General features: G+C 38.1%; 1 protein-coding gene across 1 annotated transcript in view; it reads left to right on the forward strand.

Annotated features, from left to right (window-relative positions):
• The window catches only part of gpc5a (glypican 5a), a 107503-nt gene extending 84349 nt beyond the window's left edge, over window positions 1–23154 (forward strand). Inside the window, exon 9 of the mRNA XM_076078084.1 lies at window positions 20415–23154. Within this exon, the coding sequence (XP_075934199.1) occupies window positions 20415–20572 (158 nt within the window). The 3' untranslated portion in view covers window positions 20573–23154. The remainder of the gene's footprint in view (window positions 1–20414) is intronic.
• The last annotated feature ends 1200 nt before the right edge of the window (window positions 23155–24354 follow it).

A 24354-nucleotide genomic window follows, 5' to 3' on the forward strand; every position in this document is an offset into this window, starting at 1 on the left:
CCATCCATTATCACGCTCACCATCCACATAGTTGTCACTGGGGCTTGGTGGGGAAATTGGCAAGCAGACATGATTGTGACTGTGATGCAGAAGCAGATTTAGATTCTCTAGTTTCTGTCAGCAAGCTATTGCATAATTAATTGATTATGTGGCAGCAAACAGAGAAGCAACTTACCTCTGTGACAAATGCATTGTGTTTCCTTGTGACTCCTTTAAAATAAAAAACAGCTCCACGTTTCACCAGTTTGACGCTTGTAAAGTGAAAGAGCAGCAGCAGGAAATGCTCGGTTTGCATTAGCAGTAATACGGCGTCGCATGTACATGATACATCTTATGTGAGACGCATGGATTCTGTACTTTCCGTAGGTCCTTTAGGGATGATATCTCTTTTAGTGGATTTTTCCTTGAGAAATTCAAAACACATTCACTAACATATATTATCATTAGCATTCATTATTTTATTCTTTTTGTCCTTGTCATGCCATTATCAAAGTCTAATACAGTCAACTGGCACAGCTGCTTCCCTTCCAGTTGCCTTCTGTTGAAATAGAGACCCAGTCAGCTGTGTGCAGCCTGATTTCATTGCTTATACCGGTTGTCCGCACAAGCAATCTCTTTATGTTCTGCATTTATGGGTAACCTGGGCTTGCTGGGGGTCCAAAGTTTGGGGGAGATCTATCATCGTAACACAGGTAGGCAGTTTAATAACGCTGCTGTGGGCTCCTGAGAAAAGCCAGGCATTTATTTAATGTAACGTAGGCAATGTTGGGGGCTGACAGATGGCCCAGGCAGGAAAAATGATGTCCTGTTACAGGCCGAATTCATATAGGACAGCAGCCTGGGCGGGAATGTGTCGCCCTAAGCTTTCTATAAGGATCGGAGTGTAAATGTAGATGAAGATATGTTGGAAATATGTTAAATATTATAGGATTTTAAAATGTCTAAATTCCACTCCTGTTTAATGAAGCCTCCATTAATTCGGGCAGGATATATCACTGGCTTCACATTAGCTGTTCTTAAGAATCCTAATATTTTGTCTCCTCGCGATTTATCTCTACACCACTAATAGGCTTTTCAGAATGCACTTAGGGACGTAATTGTTTTTTTCTGATACATGAAGTGTGACATCCCAGGAGCTGCAAGATAATATATCCAAAAATATATCCTAATATCCAAACACACACCACCTACTCAGATGTTGCTCTTCTAGCTTCCCACTAGATAACGGTCACTCACAGCCAGTAGCCAGTAACACTGACACCTTCTTTTACTTCAACTTTAACTTTATTGTCCAAAGGTTAAATTTGTCTTACTGCCAGGCAAAACACGGAACACACACCGACTTGAATATAAATCAGAATAAAATACATAAAAACAAGTAAAACATATTTTAAATCCACTGTGCAAGTTCACATAAAACAATGTGCATCAGTGAGAACATAACATCAAATCAAGTGCGCATCCAGCCATCATCATCCCACCCAATTATCAATGATTAAAACCAGAACACCATCATGACCCACCAATATTATATTGAAGACTCATCAGCATTGGCCATGAGATGAAAATCATTTTGATATTTTAGTGTTACATCTTAACTCTCAATCGCCCAACATGCACAAAAGAGTGTTTTCACATTAAGAGATACCCAATTAGACAACAGCACAGAAAATAAAGTCCTTGTATTGCTAAATCCTACACAGTCAACAATGCAAATCCTTGATGTACATCAAACCAGTGCAACTCCTCAGCAGCGGATGAATATTCTTAAACATATCCGTTTCCTAAATCATAAAACACTCAACTTTTAGTTGGGTTTAGTTTGCTCAGTCCATTATAATAACACCATTGAGTCACTATGCATGTCAAACAGTTTAAACATGCCATCCTGCTAACAGGATGTACAAATCTTATTTCAGTTCAGGCAGCACCAGATTTATCATTATAGAGGGTATTCATTAATAAAACAGGAGGGTTTGAAAAGGAAAAGGTGTCCTCTGCAACTCAGTGCTTCCCAAAACTGCAAAGGTGTTTATACTTTGTTTTGCTCATAAATATTTTAAATGAAATTACAAAGGCATTTAATACAAATTGTCATCCTGAAGTACAAAGTTTAGGCACTCCCGGAGTTCTCTTGATATTTCATTGCATTTAGTTCTCTCAGATATATCTGATGTTTGGCATACTCCACATAGCTTTTGCCAGAACTTACATAGTATTGCTGCATAAAATACTTGCTTCCTCTGTGTGCTGGCCGTGTACACCACTTCACATTGATGCTCCTTATTGAGTGGAAAGTTTGCTGTGGCAAGAAGCACGCTTGTAAATCATGCATATTGGATGAGACATGCAGCAGATGAGCCTGGGCCCTCCAGTCAGGCCTAGCATTAATTAAATATCTATTGGCCCTGCTTCCGTACCTCATTTCATGCCACATTCACACCTTGTCTGGGCTTGTTGAGAAAAAGTTCAAATGAAAGTTGTGGCCTTGCAGCTTCATATAATTCATGGCACTGCTCAGCTGGAGCATCATGGTCTTTACACTATGAATACTGACTTGATTTCTACAGGGAGTGCACATGTTGGAATGAAACTTGAAGACAGTAACCTTTTCTGTTACTTAATATGAGAAATGGTGGCAGCTGATTGCGATTTCAAAGCTTCATTTTGTTGATAAAATGAAAAATTGCATCAGATGGTAAGTCAGATCATCTTTGATATAAGTGATTGTCATTGTTTTGAGGGAATCATTTGAGATGCATTGTATATTCACCACTGGACATTTATCTTAAAATAATTCTGCATAGATGCTTAGTGATGAAATATTAGCCTGCTGTCATAAACTGCGGCTGTTTTCCCCCCCGGGGATTTCTGTACATTATACAATGCTGAAAGGTGCTGTGCATGATGGCTCAATATATACAGGGGTTGCAGAGGACAACATTATTTTGGGCAAGTATCACGTATATACATTCCACAATGATCTTCATAGAAGTATGTCTGCAGTATGAATTTAATCCTATTAACGTAATTACAGTTAATTGCAGTATCCTTATTATGACACACAATTTGTGCCCCTGTGCTGATCTTACACTTACACTTATCAGACCTCCAGTGTTTCTGTTTCTGTGGCACCATTATCTTCATTACAGGGAAAATAATTTCTTTATAAATGAGGATTTAGAAGAATTTATGACAAAGAACCAAATGCTTTGAAACTGTGAGTCATCAAAACATTTCTGTGTTTTTTCCAAAGTGTACCCCTTTTTCCTTCATTATCAGCAGCCACTGTGTTCAAGATTGCTCAAGCAAGCCTGATTTTACAGTCTGCCACACAGCAACCTTTTTTAATGCAAATAAACTACAAAATGTCTTTTTTTCTCCTCCGACTACCCATGTGGGCTTATTGTTTGTCTGAGTTTGATTGTATGAGAACAGCTCGTAAATGCAATACATTTTAGTCGTTGACTCCCAACTGCACATGTTGAAGCAACCTCTCAAAACTGACAAAAAGACAACGAAACATCACTGTGATGGATTATTTGTTAGAATTTATTTGAATAAATTGGCCCCATAGGTTACAATACCCAATCCAGCTTTTTGAGTCAGTATCTGATATTGGTATTAGTACATCCCTAATGAAAATTGTAAAAAGTTTGTTGAATTCTCTACATTATATAAAAGTATTAAAAAAAAATAATAATTTTGTTTTAAGATGAATTGTTTTTTTCAGGCAAGGTTGGTATTTAAACAGTATTTTGACATTGTTTAGTCTTCTTGGCTTATGATATGATGAAAACAGCCAGACAAGCCAACACCTGAATGGAGCCAAAAAGAACATTTTGTGTAATTGTTTATCTGCCACCAGTTTTTCCACTGTACTGTAGCTTTTAACAATAACACAAACAAAGGACCGACATTTGCATACAGGCAATGCAAGATAGATTCTCCAATGGGTCTTGTATCCAGAAAGGAAGTCAAATCTTCTTATGTACTTATATAAGAAGCTCAGATTTCTAAAGTCAACATCAATGTATACAGTGTATTTTGAAAAAAAATCTTTACATGTGCTCATGTTTGTGAGGATGGTGGTGACTTCTAAAAGATCATATTGCAACAAATATGTAATTATTAGCTAATTTGAAGAGTTAAGTGTTGAGGAAAAAAAAAGGCAGGCCATCACATGAATGAATGAATGACATTTATTTATAGAGTGCTTTTCACAGACATAACATCACAAAGTGCTTAACAGACCAGAAATTTAAAAGCATAAAAAACACAATGTGACCCTAGGGTCAATAAATTACATACACAGAGAAAAATAAAATAATAAAAATTAAAACATTTTAAGAGCAGGTCTAGGACATGGGTTTTTACTCAAACGCCAACCTAAAAAGGTGGGTTTTGAGCTGTTTTTTAAAAGTATTCACAGTATCTGCGAGGCGTAGAGTTGTTCAAAGTGTTTAAAGCGGGTTGAGCCTCAAAAAGTAGAATAAGAAAAGCTAAATCAACTCACTAAAAAAGAATGTACTACCTAGTTTGATTCACAGAGCTTTAGAAAAAGCCCATAAAATAATGTATGAAAGCGTCGTTGAAAGTTGATTGTGGAGCATGTGAACTTCCACGAAGTGCCATTCTTCCTGACTGAACCATTGTTGCCTTTATTTGCCCAAGCTTAATCCTGTTATTAGTAACGGTCACTGGCAGTAAATTGATTGTATTGTATTAAGATGTCATACCTTTTTCTGTTCGGTGCTCAAAAATGACACGTATACATGACCAGCCTTTGATTTGAGCCTATTCACCTGAGTTAATGATCTCTTTGGCGACACTTTATAGAACGTCAGCAGCACTGTTCACCTTGGAGTCCCTTTGATGATGTCTAAGGGATTCCCCTAATCCTTGGAGGGTAGGGTGTAGGGCCCTTTCTTCCCGCTGAGGGGATGAAGCCACTTAATGGATCACAAAGTTCATCAACTGCAGGGAGAGCCTGTCTGAACCGGAGGATTAGGTTGAACGGTTAGACTGGAGTCCTCTGGGAGACACACACAAAAACACATCACTCTCCTTAAACCCATTAAATAAAAATCAGTTGCCAGTTTATAAGATAAAGTAGCTAAAACTAATATATTTTTATTTTTTTATTTAATGTTTTGTTTTCCGTATTTATTTCAGTGAAGGCAGACTAAGTATTGTGCAATACAATTCAACATCATCACACACGACATTCTTCATTATATGTCATAATATCATAGGACTATATGACACTCAGGATGTGGTTTCAAAGCGCCAAGATAAAACAAAAGAAACTCTACAGCAATGTCTCTTTCCAAGAGGTTTGTGTTTATAGTTTACAGCTAATTGAGACTAATAGCTCACCTAGCACCACTGCGCTAGCTAAAATTACAGCTCAGCTGAGGAAGACGCCATAAATGTTTGCATCTTGCGCTGTCACAGGCACGAAGCTTTCGTCTATGAGTAGATGGACGCTTCCTTCTGCGCTGTGATATGTTTGGTGTAAATAGTTCCTACATGAAACTGCTCACAACAAGATCTGTGGATTTTCTTGAGTAACCAGGTCATTATTTCTGCAAAGAAACATTGCTGTCGACGATTTGAATGTATACTTTTGGCGCTTTGAGCACCATAAGCTGAGTGCAATATCCATTATATTCGAGAGAAGGCAGGCATCTCCAAAACTAGGCAACTCACACCAAAACAATATTGATAGATAAATAGCATTATAGTTAAGTGGAAACATAAGTATTTTGGGTTGTTGGGGTGAACTGTCCCTTTAAAGGTGCAGTTTGTATGATTTGGCGTAATATAGCGGTGAGATTGAGTTGGACCCAACTGAAACTTCACCCATGTGCCAGCTGTGTAGGAGAAGTACAGTGGCTGACACGAAAGAGTGAAATGCGAATGGCCCTATTTAGAGCCAGGGTTTGGTTTGTCCATTTTGAGCGACTGTAGAAAGATGGTCTCTGGCTTCGTGAAGAGGACCCAGATATCAAGGATTCCTGTTTTTATATTATTATATACTAAAGACAACATACTTTTAATTTATATTATATTCCATTTCTGCCAATAGATCCCCATAAATGCTACACACTGATCCGTTAAGCCTGCAAGGTCAGTAGAGATTATACATAAAAATGATTCATAACCAGTGGTCCTACATTTTAATTTAAATTCAGTGCAGAAATTATACAATCTGACAAACAGAAAGACCCTTCGGTCTAACCAATTCATTCACTGCTGCTTCACAGGGTCTTATCCTGTCAGACACTACCCTGTAAGCAGTTGTATATGCACTTGGTGGTGAAGTGGCTGCAGGCTCATGCTGTTGCAAGAGTAGTCATTCGTATGTGCCAAGACAAGAAATGCAATTCAAGTAAATACTTATTTGTATTCAAAGCTGTAGGATTTGCATATAATTGCTATCATAGTAGCTTAAAAGATGTGCACATCTGTTCTATCAAGCATGAAATGCATTAGTCTATGAAAAGAAACATACGCTCTACTCTTTTACTTACTTATTTTTGCATGCTGTAGTATCAAACAGCTTGGCAGTCTTTCTTTCTTGGTCAGCAGTTGGGCCATACATTTGACTTCACCCCTGAGACCGTTCACACGGGAAAGTTTTAATAACAATATTTGTTGTGTGTTCAGATGCATCAAAAATCATGTTCATATTTATCTGCCAAAGGGCCTCTTGTGATCATGTAAATGACGGGAGTAAAAGGTCTCAAATAGGTAGGACCCTGAACCACTGCAGGGGGAGATGGTCCTGAAGGGTTCCCAGAGAAAAGCTCAGGAAAGGCCTCATCAGAGGGGAAATAAACTAGGCTGGGAGAAACAAGTTAGCTTCATCCTTTAATTCTTTTCTCTTTTGCACTGAAAAATACAATCTGAAAACACTGCTCATAAAGTATAAATCTCCCTTGTGTTGCTTCACGTTTGTTTTTGGGTGTGGAATGGGCTCATTGTTGCCACTTGTGGTCATCGGGGGGAAAAATACCCACTGCAACTGTGGTTCTCACCAAAAGTAAAGAACCAGTGAGTGTTTTCTGCCCTCAGGATTCGGAGAGCATTAATGATCCTGTTACAATTTGAAGACTCTGCACTATGAAAACTCACTCAGTGGGCGAGACGGTCACAAAGAAGGCTGAGGTATGAGGTCAGGGAAGATAGACCGATCAACAAAGCGTGTGACTTAGACACAAGCGACCACTGTTTTGGACCAACAGCCATTGTTTTTTTTATTTAAATCATGACTATGATCATTTCTAACCAGAATGTTGTTTCTTTTTTCATCTATTGTAAACTCATATATTGTTGCATGAATTCATCTTTTAAAAAATGAGTTTATAAAAAAGTTGTTCGCATCTTTCTCCTCAAAGAAATCCTAATGGTATGAATAGTTTTTGGACGTCGAAAGGATCTTGTTTACAGTCTTTTGGCTTTTCTATAAGCTTTGACATGCTGTAATTATTCTTGTGAATTATCTAAATAGATGCTGCCGAGGAAGGTCCAAGCCAAACGTATTGATTAATTGATGATTTGCCTCTGCCTTCACCCAGATAATTATCAAACTCACGATTTAAATTTCTCAAATGTTGCTGCAGTTCCTCATAGCCCTTTACACTAAAGTAACAGTTAAAAAAAGATACATATTCTCTCATATTTTCAATACTTTAGAGAGAAAAGGTACAAGATATGTTACAAATTCTTGCTATTAAACTTTCTTTCTACAAACTAAAATTGAATACCATAGAATACACTTTAGACTAAATAACAGCGAGGGTTCAGTTTGCAAACACGGCGTTCAAAATTGTCACCATCAGTGTTTCCTATCATATTGATTTACCAATCACCAATGAATCCCTCAAGTTGCCTGTGTGACAGAGGACATGCAGACTTAAATGAAGCTCTAGCTGTTTTGTAACCTCCTTGCTCCCATGCAGCTTCTGCAAGATCTTCATCTTCAGTGAGGCGAGCAGCCATCAGTGGCCTAATCACCCATAAGCAATTCCACAGCTGGTTTGATGAATTTGGGCCAAGCCTTTTGGTGGGTGATCCCAGGGAATAATGCTCAGAGCTGCCTATGTTTACCGAAAGGTTAATGGAAGGTTAATAAGAGAGGGAACACTGCAAATTCAAAAACCTTATTAGGCAAAGCGTCTTCTCTGAATAGTGTAATATCGGTTATGATATTGCCATGCTAATTATTAGACTCTCTTCCCAACTGTAAGGTGTGTTACTCAAACTGTTAAATAAGTCTTGATCGAGGTGTTTCATTACCACCTGTGAAACTCATGGTAGTAGGCCTCTTGGTTTAGCAATCTCCTCCTTTTAATCAACTATTTTCTGACTGTGTGTGCATGTTTTATTGTTAACACAATCTTGAGTGGGACCAGTGTGTTCCAATTGGTTGCTGATGTGGTTAACGGCATGCTGAGCTCAGCATCTAACTTTTTCACAATGCTGCACGGCTGAAACAGAGAGCAAAACATCCCTCTGATTCGCATTCACAGTACATCACCAAAGTCTTCCACAAGCTGCTAGCTTGGTGCTCTGAAATACAATGACGTCACCTTTTTCCAACCGAGCCCCGCCCACTTCAAACCAGTTTGACAAGCTCAAAAAAAAAAAAAAAAAATACACAGAATATGTCTTGTAAAATAAGCTAAATTGTTGTAACTTAACAGAAAATGTAATATGCATATCTGACTCCATTGCTGAGAAGAGGTGACTGAGAAAATAGGTTTTCTGGACCTTTAATGCCACCATTCATATTATATTTCTGAACACAGAGATAAAATAGCTGGATTACCTTGTCCTGTTTATATTGTGAAAGAGGTTGTCAATTCTGTGTTGCATGAAGTTGAATTAAGTGTGGGTTAAGTCCGAGGATATGAGCCGATGCTGATGAGGAAAAAGAGACAAAGAAGGGCAGGTTTGCAGAGACCTTTACCAGCACATGTCAATTTGATCAGGCCCGTATGTTTTGTTTTCCTCAGTGGAAAAAGGAACTGCGCATGAAAAATTTAACACATCCTCTCCTTTTGTTAACACTCTCTCACTCCATCTGATGCAATTTTAACATGGTTGTTTTGAGCTTGTCTTTTATCATTCGTCGCTGGGAATGAAGGTTTTTGTTTGTTTGTTATTGCCAGTTCAATTGTTCTCATTCGGTCTAGGAAGTGATTAAAGATTGTTATGCCAACAATATTACTTTGTTAGTGCATCTCAATCGTCAAGACTGATTATTTACATTATTGATTAATCGATTAGTCATTTAAAAAATGTTAAATTATGTATTCAAATTGCTGTTTGATTCAACCTTCATCCCAAAAATATTTACATTTCTCTTAGTTTTGTATATTTGACCCCTTTCTAACATTTTCAGCTGGCATGTTTAGTGATATTGTACCTTGTAGATCGTTTTTTCTATAACAAACCAAATTTATGGGAACAGGTTTGTCCAAACAGCAGCCTGTTTAGAAAAGGTGTGGACACAGAGCGGATGCAGAGATTTGAGTTTCCCAAGCTAATTTGTATTCTGCCTGTGTGTGCAACCTGAGAGTGACTGACTGGTGGTCAGAGCCCAGTATTGACTGCTCTGAGGATGTAATAGAGGCTGGGGTGATGGGATCCAGGACATGAACCCTCTCACTGTGGCATGTGCAGAAGAGCTATACAGGATATAACCAAGGCACTTAATCATTCTGCTGGCTCCATGCAGAGATGCACCGGGCTCTGTGTTTTAGAATAATGCTTCTGCCTTAAATTAGATTCCATTGATCCTGCTTTTCTCCGTAATTGCACAAACAGGATGGATGCGGCTTTTATTGGGGGTAAGACCAGACATTTGAAATATGTTAGCTTTAAGTACTGCAGGTAAATTAAATCAGACAAAAGGCAGGTTGACCTGATTCAAGGTGATTGAACTATTGTCGGATGATGTTTATCTAAGGAGTGCAAACTTGTGTCTCTGTTTCAGTTATTCTTAGCCTTACTGTACAAACCTTTACTAATCATTCTGCTGATTCTCTTAATGTGATTACTCCAATGTTGTCTGTTAAACATAACGTAGTTACTTAACTGTGCTAGGCAGCCACAAAAGGTATCAGTTTTATTTTCTCTACCCAAATAGTGTGAGATGTGCCGTCAGTAAACACACAGTTTGTGTTTACCAACCTGGCCAGTCTATGATTGCTTTCCAGTAAGCTTACAAGAAATGCAATAAGTGTACCCACAAGGACTCCAACTGTCTCTGGACAGAGCAGACACACTGAGACAGTTAAACATTTTTAAAATGCTTTTTGACTTCTTGTTCATTATGATAAGAGTCTCTGTTTTTAAAAGTCAGCTTGGTGATATATTTTGCTTACTTCCAACAAGTCCCGTTAAAAAGATCAACAATGAATACATTTCAATTCTTCCTTCTGCCAGCACAGACTGTTAAAAACAGCCACACTGTTGCTTTATGTGACATTTTCCTTCATAACCATTGACGCATACGCTGTACATTATTTTGAGTCAATCACACATTCGGTCACGCCCGAGGGGCAGAGCTGAGACTCAAGCGCAGACAGACACTGGAGACGAGGTGAAGTTGAAAAAATAAGGTTCTTTACTTAAAAAGTCACAAGCAAAAACTCAAAGCGACTCCAACAGGGAGCGGGCAAAAATCCAAACACAATACAAAAAGGCAAAGTCACAAAAGAAAGGCAAAGGTACAAACCAGGAGCAAACACAAGTACCAAATGCTGGAGCAGACGCGAGAGAGACACAATGCAGGAACAGACAGGGGAACGAACAAGGACGATCTGACAACCAGAACAGGGAAAGCAGGGGAGTATATATGTGTGGGGTGATGAGGAGATTGAAGGCAGCTTGGGTGGACTGGGCAGGTGAGAAGGATGAGTGCAATCAGGGGAAACACACAGACAGACACAGAGACACAGGAACACAGGGGGCAAAGCCTAAACCGTGACACATACACTAACCTGCTGCCATAAATACCCACAAGTGTACACAATATGTATTAATCAGCCACCTAAAATAGTCCTGAATAAATGCACTTTAGTTTGAAGAAATGTTTGCTAAAAGCTTCAGTGCCCAGTTTTAGGAAATTGCTTAGCATTTTTTAACTATATATTTATATATATTTAACCGTTTTGAAAGATTTACATCTTTGGGTGGAACCAATAGGACTGAGGCTGAGTGTTACAGACCTGTTAGTAATACAGCCTTAACATGGTGCTTGTTGATAATAACAAAACAGACCAAGAGTCATTGCTAGCATCTTTGTGAGGCTGTAGCTACTGTGCAGCAATGCTTTTGGCTAAATGCTAATGTTAGCATGCAAACATAGTTAAAGTGACAATGCTAACATGCTGATGTTTAGCATGTATAATGTTTACCATGGCTGCCATCTTAGTTTAGCGTAGGGTATATTTTCGAATCCTTAAAACGGGACCCCTAAGTGCCGGTGTTAACTATATGGTATAGTAAACACAAAACACAGGGATTGTATCGGTGTAATACAATTATTGATTGTCAGACACCTTCTAAATCAAAACACAAGGTGTGCACTTGTGCAGGCTGCTGGCTAAATGGCTGCGACACATCCTCTGCCTGATTTTTTTTTTTTTTAAAGCAAAACAGTCCAAATCTTTTTGTGTTTTATAAATAACTTATAGGCTATAACACTAAAATGACTTCCCATACTAAACTGTCTATCAATGGAGTTTGCAAATGTGGACAGCGGGCAAATCAGTGTTGAATTCAGATACCTAGTGCATTGTTTTATTTGTTAACAATAAGTGGGACAGAACATGATAAACGGCTATGTAAGGCTGAAAACAGTTATAGTATTATTAATTTAAATGTGGTGAAACCCTCGACAATTTGTCAGAGAATTTTAGTGTTTTGTCAGGACTCAGGACACCCAGCTTGAACCCGGGACAATCCTGGACAAACCGAGACGTCCGGTCACCGTAGTTTAGCGTGTTAGCATGCAAACATTTACTAATTTGCACCAAACACAAAGAACCGCTGAGTTTAATGGGAAAATATTGGACAACTGAGACTTTGAATTGATTATGGCTGGTTAATGAATCCTCTTGAACCATTCAGGTGTTGCACACTAATATTACATCCTCTTCTAGCACTGCTATACAATAAACACTTGTGGCAGCAAAAAAATTCTGATATTATACCTCTTGATTATGTCAACACTAACAAAAATAAATAGAGAAGAAAACAATAAGGGAGCGCACATGATGGATCAATCATCATAAACTGGCTATTCATTAAATGCCGTAATTGTACAGATGATGTAAATTAATGAAATTGTGCAAAATGATATGATTTTTGTGGATAAAGAGTTGATTTATTCTGTTTTCTCTGGGCGTCTGAATCTAATTGAAAGGAGATACCGTTTCCAGCACAGAGCTATATTCAATTGTTCTGTTTGAGAATTGGAGCACTCAGCCTTCTCTCCAAGAGGTCTCAGGTGGTTTCTCTTCATTTAGCTTCTCTCCTCAGCTGATCTTGTTCTTGTGTAAACAAAACAATTCTGGGGAAAAACAACTGGTGCAGAAATATGCATGTCTTTTTTTAATAACACTTATCCTGCTTGTCATGCTTTATATGCCGTACATGTATTTGGCTATACAGTGATCCATAAAGAAGCTTATAGGTGCACGCATCCCAAGCGTGCATGTTTAGTGGGTGCGTAAGTGATGTGTATCCATGTATGTGTGTTTCAAAGTGTGACTGGGATAATTTAACTGATCGTTTTCTCAAGGCCTTCTGTATCATCGCCGACAGGACATAAAATGAAAGCTGTTGTGTCCTCTTGCTGTTATGGTCTTTTGAAGCGATGGTGCAGGACAAAGATGTTGGTTCACGATCAGGACTAGGGATGATGTAGCACTTGTTCAGGGGAGAACCACACAGGCAGCTAAAACAAGCCATAAACATCTTCATCGGAGACATGGCGACAGCATCAACCCATCTTACGCTGTCTGATTTGATGGACAGGATAGGGGACATAAGCATCCGTTGTGGCAGCCATTTTTCTTTGTGTCAAATGATAGAAGACAGGTTCTTGAAATAGGCTGCTGTTTTGGGAACCCGACAAGATTAATTGAGGTACCAGAAAAGATGACAACATTTCTGGAGCTTGTGTCAGGCAAACTCCTAAATGCTGTGTGTTTCAGACTCTCCACATAAGGATCTAATGTGAAGGAAATGCAACAAACAACCAACACATCTATTGTCACACATGACACCCTTTTAGACCTCCTTTTAGACACCTTCTTTTACCATATACATATTGCTACTAAAAATAAAAATACAGAAAAAAAAAAGTCTTCAATTTCATATCAACGAGCAGCAACAATAAGTCACAGTATATCTTCGATAGTCAACGTTGAAACACATTAATCTTGAAAAGTTTGTTTGTAATTGCGATGTTGTGAGTGGACATTTATATAATATGATCAAAGAAATTTTTCTCAAATGGCAGCCTTAATGAATGTGCTTCAATCAGTAGAAATGAATCCTGTCAAGTTGGACACAGAAGCACCTAAATATTACTTCAGGCCCTGGGGCTATGGACGTTTTGGCGGTCCTGTCCTCCCTCCACAGTATGCCACGGCACCATTAATTGAGAACACCCGGTCAATGGACGGTGACAAATACCTGAATGGAAAACAAAACTCATCAATACAAGACAACACGTCAACAATAAGTCAAGACATAGCTATGTTATCAGCCACGTAGGCCTGTGTGCACAGTGGCAACACAATCAGTCTTTTCAATTAACAAACACCACAAGAACAGGTATAACAACTGGTTATTGTCTTACCTTCAAAAGTGCTTTTTGTTTGGACAAAAACAAAAATACCCTGGGGCTTCACAGTTCAGTCAAAGCTCCAGATCCAGACTGAAATGCAGATCAATCTGGATCAGACAATGAGCCACTTATTATATGGTGTGAATTTGTTTTTTTGCGGTTGAAGTTTGTTAGTGTGCCTGAGCGTGCCCACATACTTAATACTGATATGCTATGCAATAAATGTTATAATGTTCAGTTTTTGTTGAATCTGTAGAGAGGGGTTGTTTTAATTCCATTTATTCAGTTGTGCATTATAGTGGGAGGAATTTCTAATATCTTGTCAACCCTATTCATGTCCCTTCAACCAGACCAGTTTCATTATGATTATTATCAATAACAGCTACTTGTAGAAGACGTATTTGTGATTTGTGGCGTGATTTACCAAACCTCAGAAAGTGTTATTTCCCATTCTCTTTCCCATCTGTTTATCTCCATTCCAGATGTTGCTTGACACTGCCAGGCTGTAGCAGTCAAACTTTCTTCACACTGTTGTAGTTGTGAAAAGATGTCATCTGCTTTTATAAAATCGTCATTGATACATTTCACAACACACACACACACACACACACACACACACACACACACACACACACACACACACACACACACACTCATTTTTACACTCTTATAGACAGATGCCGATGGGATCTCCAGATTTCTTTCAGTACTAGTATAGTTTGCTTCTAACAAAAACTGTCATCCATTATATTATTAATGTTTCATGATTCATATTAAAATATACCCCAACATCCCCTTTCTAGGGTATTATTTACTCACCCCTCCTAACACTAAACTATAAAGAAATATTATTTATATATATTAAATGTTATTATGGATTATGTTATTTTTTCTTAATCTTTCTCTGAATTTGAACCTTTAGGGCCTTTCCCTAGCACAATTTGAGAGGATTTGTAAAAATCTCCCTGGTCTGCATGGAAATGTATGTAAAGAAGGATTAGAAAACGGAATCAATGATTTTAGCTTGTGCTTCCTTAATGTTGGTGTAATCCCTCTAACTTTACTTGTTCACAGCAGGCTAAAAAGAAGATTCTTCTCGACTTCTCTTGGGTTCAGTTCATGGGTTTATGGCAGTAGGAAGTCGAATAACTCTGTCAAATGAAACTCAAAAATCAATGTGGTTTAATGGAGGTGAAGCTTCCTCCCTATAGACGGGGGTCAAGAGCAAGCTGAAGGGTCTTGGCTTTTTCACAAAACGGTTGTTTAGTTCTGAAAACAAAAGTACGCTTAATGGAAGCTTATTTACACAAATTTACATTGTCTGATATTTGTGTCATGAACAGCCATGAAACCATTTTTTAAACATTTCTTTTGTCAATCATATGCGAAGACATAGTGACAAAAAGGAACAATACTGTCAAACGTTTCAAATATATCTGCGAAATAACCAGAACAGGGAGTTATTGAAGTACATTTGCGCAAGTACAATTTAGGGGCTCTGATACAGTAGTATACTGTGCGATGGTTTCATTCAAGTTGGGAACGTTTTGTTGCATGTCATCAAAATATCAACAGCATTGTTTCAGCTTGATGATGAGGCCCGTTTGATGTGATCAGAATATCATTTCAATTTTTTAGTTTATCTGACGTGGCAGAGCAGTGAAGTCTTGCTCACATCGGCTGATCCACCTCAGCTGTCTCATTCATGCTCAGTTTCATTGGTTAATTGATGCATCATCTGCTCACCAGTTGACTCGTAACATCCAAACACATTCGTGTAGAAAGGCTCAGATCTCACTGCGACTTTGCCGATTCCAAGCCAAAGTAGATCTGTCTTCAAATGATGACTACAATAAAGTTACTGAAGTCAGATTCCGTGCCACCTGGACTTTTTACTTCATAATATAAATTGCCAGCCTTAAAGAGAGCCTTCTTTTTAATGAGTGCTTTTACTTTCAATAATAGACACTGTATATATTTTTTACGAACACTTAAAACTGAAACACTTTCCCTATATCCTAATCTGAGACAACAGATAATGAGCACAAAACACTATTCATGTCACTCTCTATACAGTTTGATTTCAACCGTAATGAATGTTATAACCTAATACACTGTTTTCAGCAAAAAGCTGCAGTCACTAGGGAGTGATAGAGTACGAGCTGACAGTTTCCATGTAAGAATCCTCTCCATAGTAATATTAGTCCTGTTATAGTCAAACAGGCCAGCTGAAGATTTGGGAAGAAATCATTATAAGATGGAATGCCTACCGTCTTATAATCACACAAAAGGCTTTTTCCATCACTACGCTGGTTAGGTGTTTTTTGCTGCTGCACTTAGTGTGTATTGATCATTGTTGGTCCAAGTCCTCAGTAATCAGTTTCTATTGATTTCCCTTCAGCTGTAAGCCTCTCTTTCTGACCTATGTCTCTTTTTAGATAAAGCACCTTTTCAGATATCCTAACCTCTCTGCTAAGGGTTTACTAAAAACATGTCATTGGTCATTGTTGCCCCACTTTCCGAGTAAATTTTCTAAATCATTTGTACTGGGATCCAACAAATAGGACAGACCATTATAGCTAATGTCAGCCATTGGCTGATGCAGACGTAATTTAGCAGGAATCACTTCAGTTGCACAAGAGACATGCTCTGTGGGGTTTTTATATTGAGGATTTACTTGTGCTTTTAGAGGGGTAATATGCTCATTTGCCTGGACCTTCATTATCATTCATAAAAAGATCCCACTTACAGCCAGAAGATTCAGCGGTGATGATGGTTATTAATAGCCACAGTGCAGTCTGAGTCAATACTGTGTATGTGAGATATTAAGTAACATGTACATGTCTATGTTTGTAATCAAGTATCATGAGCCAAATGAAGAGACCTCCATTGCTTACATGTTAGTTGAAGAATTCATTTCAAGATTTCAAAGATTACCTTTAATGCACAGCTGAGTGCTACATTAATCCCAACGAAGTGGAGCACAGTCTTTCTGCAACCTATTTTTTTCCTCCTCCAGTCCTAATGAACCAAATAGTGTGCACTATTTATTAGATAATAAACCAAAAAATGGGATTTATCAAGAAATGGCTCCAATTGCAGTGCTATCTTTTAAATGTTTTTCTTAACGTTTTCTGAAGTAATAACTAAATAGCTTTTATGCATTTATTTATTTCTATAGTCATACCTCTAGGATATTAAATACACTGTATAAAATATACACATTGGATATGCAGGTCATATGCAAATGATAGTCTCTTGAAGTCAGACCTGTGCATGTGCATGGCTTTGTTTGAGGTTTCACTCTCATGGTTTCAGTGGTGCAGCATTTATTCATCTGAAAGATACAATCTGTCCTTCTGTCTACAACTTGTTGCTGCTTTAGAAACCTCGAATCTTTAGTAAGAGGAATTGATTTAGGTGTTGAAGTTCAATGCTCTTGGGCGCAAAACTCATACAGACCATCTGCGAGCTGTAGACCTTCAAATAGCTGTCCTGGGGACTCTTCGGCGGTGAATCAATAAGCAGTGAATTTCAAACCACACTCAGATGCTTCAACGGTAGCTGATGTATGGGCCCTTACATGTAGAAGAGGCAGTATTAAACATTTCCATTTCTACATTCAAATGTCGTGTATTCTGCAAGTTACTATAGAAATCAATAGGACCATTGATGCAGTTTAATTTGAATGCAAACAATGACATTAGATAAGGTTAGATTAGATTAGACTTTAATGATCCTCTGAGGAAAATGCAGCCATTACACCAACAAGTGATTGTTGTGGATCCCTCTTTGGGGAAAGTAATGGCATGCTATTTCAGCTGCACCATAAAAAGTGGAATTGAAGAGTTGAAATGGCCTCTGCAGCTGGTCTTTTATTCTGCCAGTAAGATAACAAAGCCTTTATAGACTCTGAAAGGGTCTGGGTTAGACTAATCCTGCCCGCGACAGACTTGGCCGTTAGAAACTCCAAAGTCCTGGAGCAACTGTTCATCCATCGGGGTTCAGATCTACTTTTTTCCAGTGGGGATGAACCAGGATGGAGTCTGAGGTATACAGAGGTAACATCAGCAGGGCTAAAGAGAACGCTCCATTTCACTCAGGAAGGGACACTGGATTCCCCCCCTCAATTCTTGAGGCCTCCAAAGAGATGTAAACAGCAAGATGGATGTTGACAGCTTGTGTGGCGCAGTTGTCTGAATCGATATCTCTTTCTGTTGAGGTGTAATATTTAAAGGTGTAGATGGTTGGGTGTGTTTGAGTTCAAGTCCAGGCTATTTGAAGGTTAGGGGCAAAAAGGTATGCTGTTGTTCTACTTTTAAACCTTTAACTCATTATATGCAATATGTCCAGTATCTTGTCTTGGTTAAGTGTTGTCGTTACACTTGCATTCTTCACTATGAGTTCTGTTAAGCAAAAACAAAATCAAAACAATACCTCCCGGAATAATTAACTTATCTATCTTATTTCCCTGTGTCCAACCTTACCTACAGTGTCAAATAAAGAGTCCAGCTGTAATGGATTGACAGCTACTTACTTGCAAGGGCTTATTGTTATTATTCAAAGGTTTGTTTGGGTTTACTGATGCACCTCTTAAAGACAGTTAAACCAGCGGGAAGAGTGGTAGGGTGACTATGTGATTGTACTGACATTCTCTGCTCTGGTAACATATAATATACAAAGATGGTAATAAAGAATACAAGATTCTGATTTCTGTTTAATCAAAATAAGTATATCACAGAACAGACTAATGCAAAATGCTAGCAGTACCATAATCAGCAAAAGACGTGCTATGAAAAGCCAATGTCAATACGTAATTTATAATGATGGCAGAATGTGACAAAATACAATATGTGAAGGACTAACACATGACATCAGCAAATGCATAACTGCATACACTGTGCAACCTCTGCAATATGTTTCCGAAATAGCAGGGTGGTTTTGAGCCTTTTAGAAAGCTCATTAACTACAGCTCTCTGGAGAATGCGTTTGCTAGTAGTAAAAAGCTAATGTTAGGCTATAAACGAGCTACACCACGGTCGCATGACTTCATGTCACCACCACTAATCTGAGGACGGACTAGTGTATATAGCGTGATAGCGTTTAGTAATCTCATTTAGCCGCTTATTAGCAAACCGTATTTTTTAGCATAAAATCTTTCCAAATTCATGAGTGGAATATTTACTGACATATTTTATATCGTAGAATAAAACGTTCAAATCTCTCAAAACAGGTATCTAACCAAATACCCATTAAAAGACAATATTGATCTCGAGATGAGGGAAACAGCAGGTGGAAATTTGCTGACTCATTTGTAGGTTTAACTGCAGCACTTTATTATTAATCAAGTTCTTAGAAGGTTTGATTGTCTTATTTCTGCCGTTGCACTGCTTCTGGTTGTGATGTTTTTGTAGCTAAACCAGTCAGGATCATTATGTGGAAAGGTGATACAAAGCAGCATGTTATCTACATAGATATGTTATACCTCTCTATCTCTATTCAAGCATCTGTTCTGCCTTTTCTGTCTCTGATCTTAACATAAAAATATATAATGTATAATGCAAAGAAATCCATCTGTTAAACTACTAAAAATGTGTGATTACCGTGTATGCCTTCATCTCACCACAAACATGGGTGTTGACACAAAGGAGCACCAAAGATGCTCTCTGCTGCACCTCGGAGGATAAGATGGAGGTTGAAGATGCTCCCTAGTTGCATCAGCTCACTATAAATAGGGTGCTTGAAAACAAAAAAAACTCCCTTAATGGTTTGGCACTAATGTATTGCAGCTGTGAAAGATGTGGTGTAAACCTTTTAGGCACTTGGAATTCATAGAATGGTTTGTAATCAGCAACTTTCAGTTTGTAATCATAATTTTAAAACTCAATTAACTGAATTAAAATGAACTGTTCCTGTTACATCTGCAACTACTAATTTTCTTGTGATGTTCTGTATCAACAAATTCCATGAAACAACCAAAACCCAAAATTAATTGATCCTACATTCAAGTAAATCCTCTGGGTCATGTGAGCTCCATTGTTGTCAAAAAAACAAGTAAAACACAAAAAATGAGCCACACTGGGTGACATCTTCCATCATTACAATGAACGTGGGCACTATTATTTATTTTGAGTCAATCCATCATATACTTCTGCTGCCATAAATACTCATTAGAACACCAAATGCTTATTAATCCACTTCTGAAAATAGTCCCCAACCGATAAACTATTTACCCCCAAAAACAGCATCACCCAGTTGCTGTAAAAATGGCTTTAACCTACTTTAAAACTGAAATATATGAAGTATGTCTGACCCATTTTTAGGTTGAGATGTGTTTACGACTGCCAAAGACAGGGGAGGAAAGTCAGATAGTATTGAGATTCTGGTTGGTTTTGTTTTTTTCATGAAATTTGTTGACAGGAGGACAAATATAGAATACATCATCCTTGTCATTTAAGTTAACATGGCAAACAGTAATACCTCTTCCATGATGTCATATTGATAACGAGTATCCGCCTGTTGGTTTCTGCTCTCTCCTCAGTGAGTCCAGATGTGACCGGTGATCACAAACATCATCATCATCATCATTATCCACCTGCTGATGATTCAGAAGTGGAAGGCAGATCCAGGAGCCTTGGACTGGCGGGGGCCATCTGGGTCTTGATATTGCCTTGTTTTCATATGCTCCTGGCCTTGTAACAGCTGCCTTTTTGCAGCATGACACTGTCAAGACTTCATTTGAAGCTTATTTATCAAGAAATGAAAGGGCCAGTGGACGTAACAAGCTCCGACATGTAATGGAGCACCACCTCCACACAGTGCAGGACACGGTAGGAGTGACCACTAATAATTGTGTGGAAATTACAAGACATTTTGGTTTATGGAAGACAGCATAATATGGTTCAGATTTGCAAATATTAATTATTTTTACCTGGCATTCATAACCCTAATAATAATATTATAACAGCCGATTTCAAGAATAACTACAACGTCTGTTGTAAAAGTTTGGTGTTCATTTAATTATCTATGTGCAGGAACAAAAAGACAATTGGAAACATCTGCTTCTCTTCACCTGTATTAGCTGCCGTCCTGTCCAGAGTCCATTGAATTGGTATATTTCGATTACAAAATTGACCTGTAATGCTACTGCTGAGAGAAATTGTGAGGAGATAGGTGGATAGGTGGAAGTGGGGGCAAGTGAGAGAATTCATACTCCTTTCTTCTTTATGAATAGATTAGTTTCTTCAGGAGTCTATTATCATTTCAAACTCAATCCTCCTCTGCCTTCATGGGCCTGGATGGGAGCTGATAGCTCCTGGAGCCACTGCCGAGGAAGAATCCAATTGCTCCTACCTCCTACCTTTCTGCTGGTGTGTTGCTAGCAGGCTTCTCAGAAAAGGAAAATGTATTTGTTTCATCTGCTGCTTTTTTGGCTGACATATGCTCAGAAACTACTTATAGAGCTAAATAAATAATACTATTAAGATGCTGCAGAAGCTAAAAGGATACTCTTTAGAAGCAAATTTCTCTGTTAACATTTCATATATACAGTAAATACATATAGATGTTACAGAAATAAACAAGAAAAACATGAAAGCTGCTACTGTAAATAGACGACAGTGTAAAAATGAAGTTAAATATTCAATTAGGGCTCAAAACAGCCACAGGCACAGTCTCCCCAGTTACTCTGTTTGATCATATATGATCTTAGCCTGCAACTTTCCTCACGCTGCATTGTTGTCATTCGTCATTTTTACCTTTATTTTTACAAGGGTTAGACTTTACTAAAGTCAAGGCTGTTCAGCCACTTGAACCACTTGAGTAACTTGGAGCTTTTTCAACTAAAGTCTCAAGGCTTATAAATGATAACTTTGAGATTAATTATATTCATCATTTCTTACTGTCTATTGAATTTAATATCTTGTAAATGGGGCTTTTGTGTTGGGTGAGAATCACAGGCTACAATAGTTACTACCTAACAACCTTACCACAGTTGTTTAACTACCTAGCAAACCAGTTATAGTTGGAACCATCAAAGTCAGTGCTGTTCTTTTGAACAGCTGTCTTAATGACACTATTAAAGAATAGTGTTCAGTCTCTAACTAGATAACAGGCAGCCGGCACAGAGGCAAACTTGCCTTGAGGCAAAATAAAAGATGTCAGGTTATACTGGTTCTCCCGTACTGAAAGGGAAGAGTTGGATTTTATGTCTTTATGTGATTATTATAGCTCCGTATTGACACAGTTTTCCAGAGGAGGGAGAAAAGGGGCCATATGCTGATGATGATGTGCACTCATATCCAGACAGGTGTCATTCTGCAGGCATTGTAAAGTGTCAGAACCTCTTGAATAACATGTTTACCCTCAAATATCGTGTTTTGAGTGTGAATGCATTATGTGAAAAATACATTCCTGTAATAAATGCAACTCTGTAGGACTTTCTTTCACAATGGTTCTTAAAATAATTTTTATCATGGATTTAATTTTCATTGCTTGGGTTGTCTTTTTTTAATCTGTTAAAACATTGTATTAACTAAAGTTATTGATGAGATCTTGGAATGCAACGATATTGCTGACAATAGGTCAGACGTTGAAAAAAGCGATCAGACTGGTTGTAAACAGGACCGCTGCAATGATTTCTAGCGACATTAGCTGTACGTTCAGTGTTGCATCCGAATAGAGCTACTGGTTTTCTGCCTGCTTCTATTTGTTGTCCTGTTGGACCTTTTTTTTCTTTTTCTTTTTTCAACAATGTCACTATGTTCTGAGATTTCAGCAATTGTTTAGATGAGTGTGAGTGAGTGCTTTTCCAAAAAGTTAAATAATTGTTAGTTTGTAATTGAGTGTTGAATGTAGTTGTATTATAACTTATATGTAATAGTCTGTAATTCCAGCAGAATTCTGAGGTTTTAGGCCGTCATCCATGCTTTTTCTCCCAACTGTCCTTTTACTGAATAACACCCCTCGACTCTTTCTAAAGGAATCCCCAAGTGTTCCCAGGTCTGCTTTCTTGTGGCTTTAAAATGATTTATTCTCCAGTACAAGTCACTGCTTTTCCTTGGGAACTGTGAGTACTCCCTATAACTGAAATTCAAAAGGCAAAACCTCGGACATTTAATCAGAGAATGGTGTATATTTCTGTTCTGCCTATTCTTTAATATATGTTAGATTACATGTCAATCATTTTTTTTATAAAATAATATAAAATAAAGATTATACAATATTTCTTGAGGTTTGGCCAAATTCTGTCAGCACTGATTAAAGGTCGTTACCTTATCTCGAGTACATCACCCTGTCAAGCTATGATCTCATCTCGACACCTTGAATCTGTGATCTCACTCTTTCGTTGTGACTGGAGCTGAGAGTTGGAACAAGGATTGATCAGAAAATTGAGATCTTTGCTTATTTACAGATCAGCTCTGTCTTTACAGCCGAGGTAGAGCCGATGTCTCTATCTGGCAGTCTTACCTTGACATCTGATAGAGGGAGTGTCTGTCAGATGTTGTTTTTCACAAAGTGCGAAGTCTCTCTCTCATAGTGGGTAGATGTATTCATTTATTACCCATCAATAAATAATGCATCTTACAACAGCCCTAGTTCTCGTGGTTTCAACCACTGATTTTACAAGTCATCGTGAGGGTCATCCAAACCTTTTATTTTTAGGATCTTTCCTTTAATATAAATGACAGTGATCTTAGTAGGCCTACATGAAGATGCAATTAAATTATATATTTTTGAATAAATGCTTTTAAAGTGATATTCCTGCTTTATTCCACAAATGTTAACACACAGTGGCTGTATACTGTATGCTCCACAAAATGTATAGAACAATCAAACTCTTCCAATCATACCTTGTGTACAGCCCAAAATCCACAATGAGTGGAAAACAAAATATTTTACCTAGTAAACCAATCAATGAAACCAAAAAGCTGAGTCATTTAAGCTCTGGATAATATGATAAATGTAGAAATATTACAGGTAATTGGGAGTTGAGAAACCTGGACAATAATAGGACTGTGTTCACTTTGCACTCTGAGGCAAAGAAATAAAAGGTGATAGTAATGAACTCCTGTATTTTAAAAGAGGTGAAGACAGGTATTTTTTGAAAAAGGTTTGTCTGTGCTGGGTTCAGTCCAATTACCACACACTTTGGTGTCTTCAAAATGACTTTGGTGTAAAGCCTCAGATAGTATGGACCGTTGTCTTTGGAGTCTTTTATCTCTGCATACTGAAGAAGAGCTCCTGGGACCGTCTAAGGAGAATAGTGCTGAGCACTGCTTAAACGTATACGGAGATTAATTTCATATTCCCGTCGAGGATTCTGTTTCACTCAAAACTGTTACTGTGACCTTGACAACAGCTAACGTTTCGACTCAACTAAGACGGGAGCTTTAATCATCACGGTGCAGACGCAGACGGGGCTTTGTATCATTCTTGAAGTTGTTTATGGTGAAGCCAGTGTTTTCAGAAGCTTAACTCTG

The sequence above is a fragment of the Anarhichas minor genome, unplaced genomic scaffold, assembly GCF_050575085.1.
Source record: "Anarhichas minor isolate MPS153535 unplaced genomic scaffold, ASM5057508v1 ptg000062l, whole genome shotgun sequence".
In the NCBI taxonomy this organism is placed as follows: Eukaryota; Metazoa; Chordata; class Actinopteri; order Perciformes; family Anarhichadidae; genus Anarhichas; species Anarhichas minor.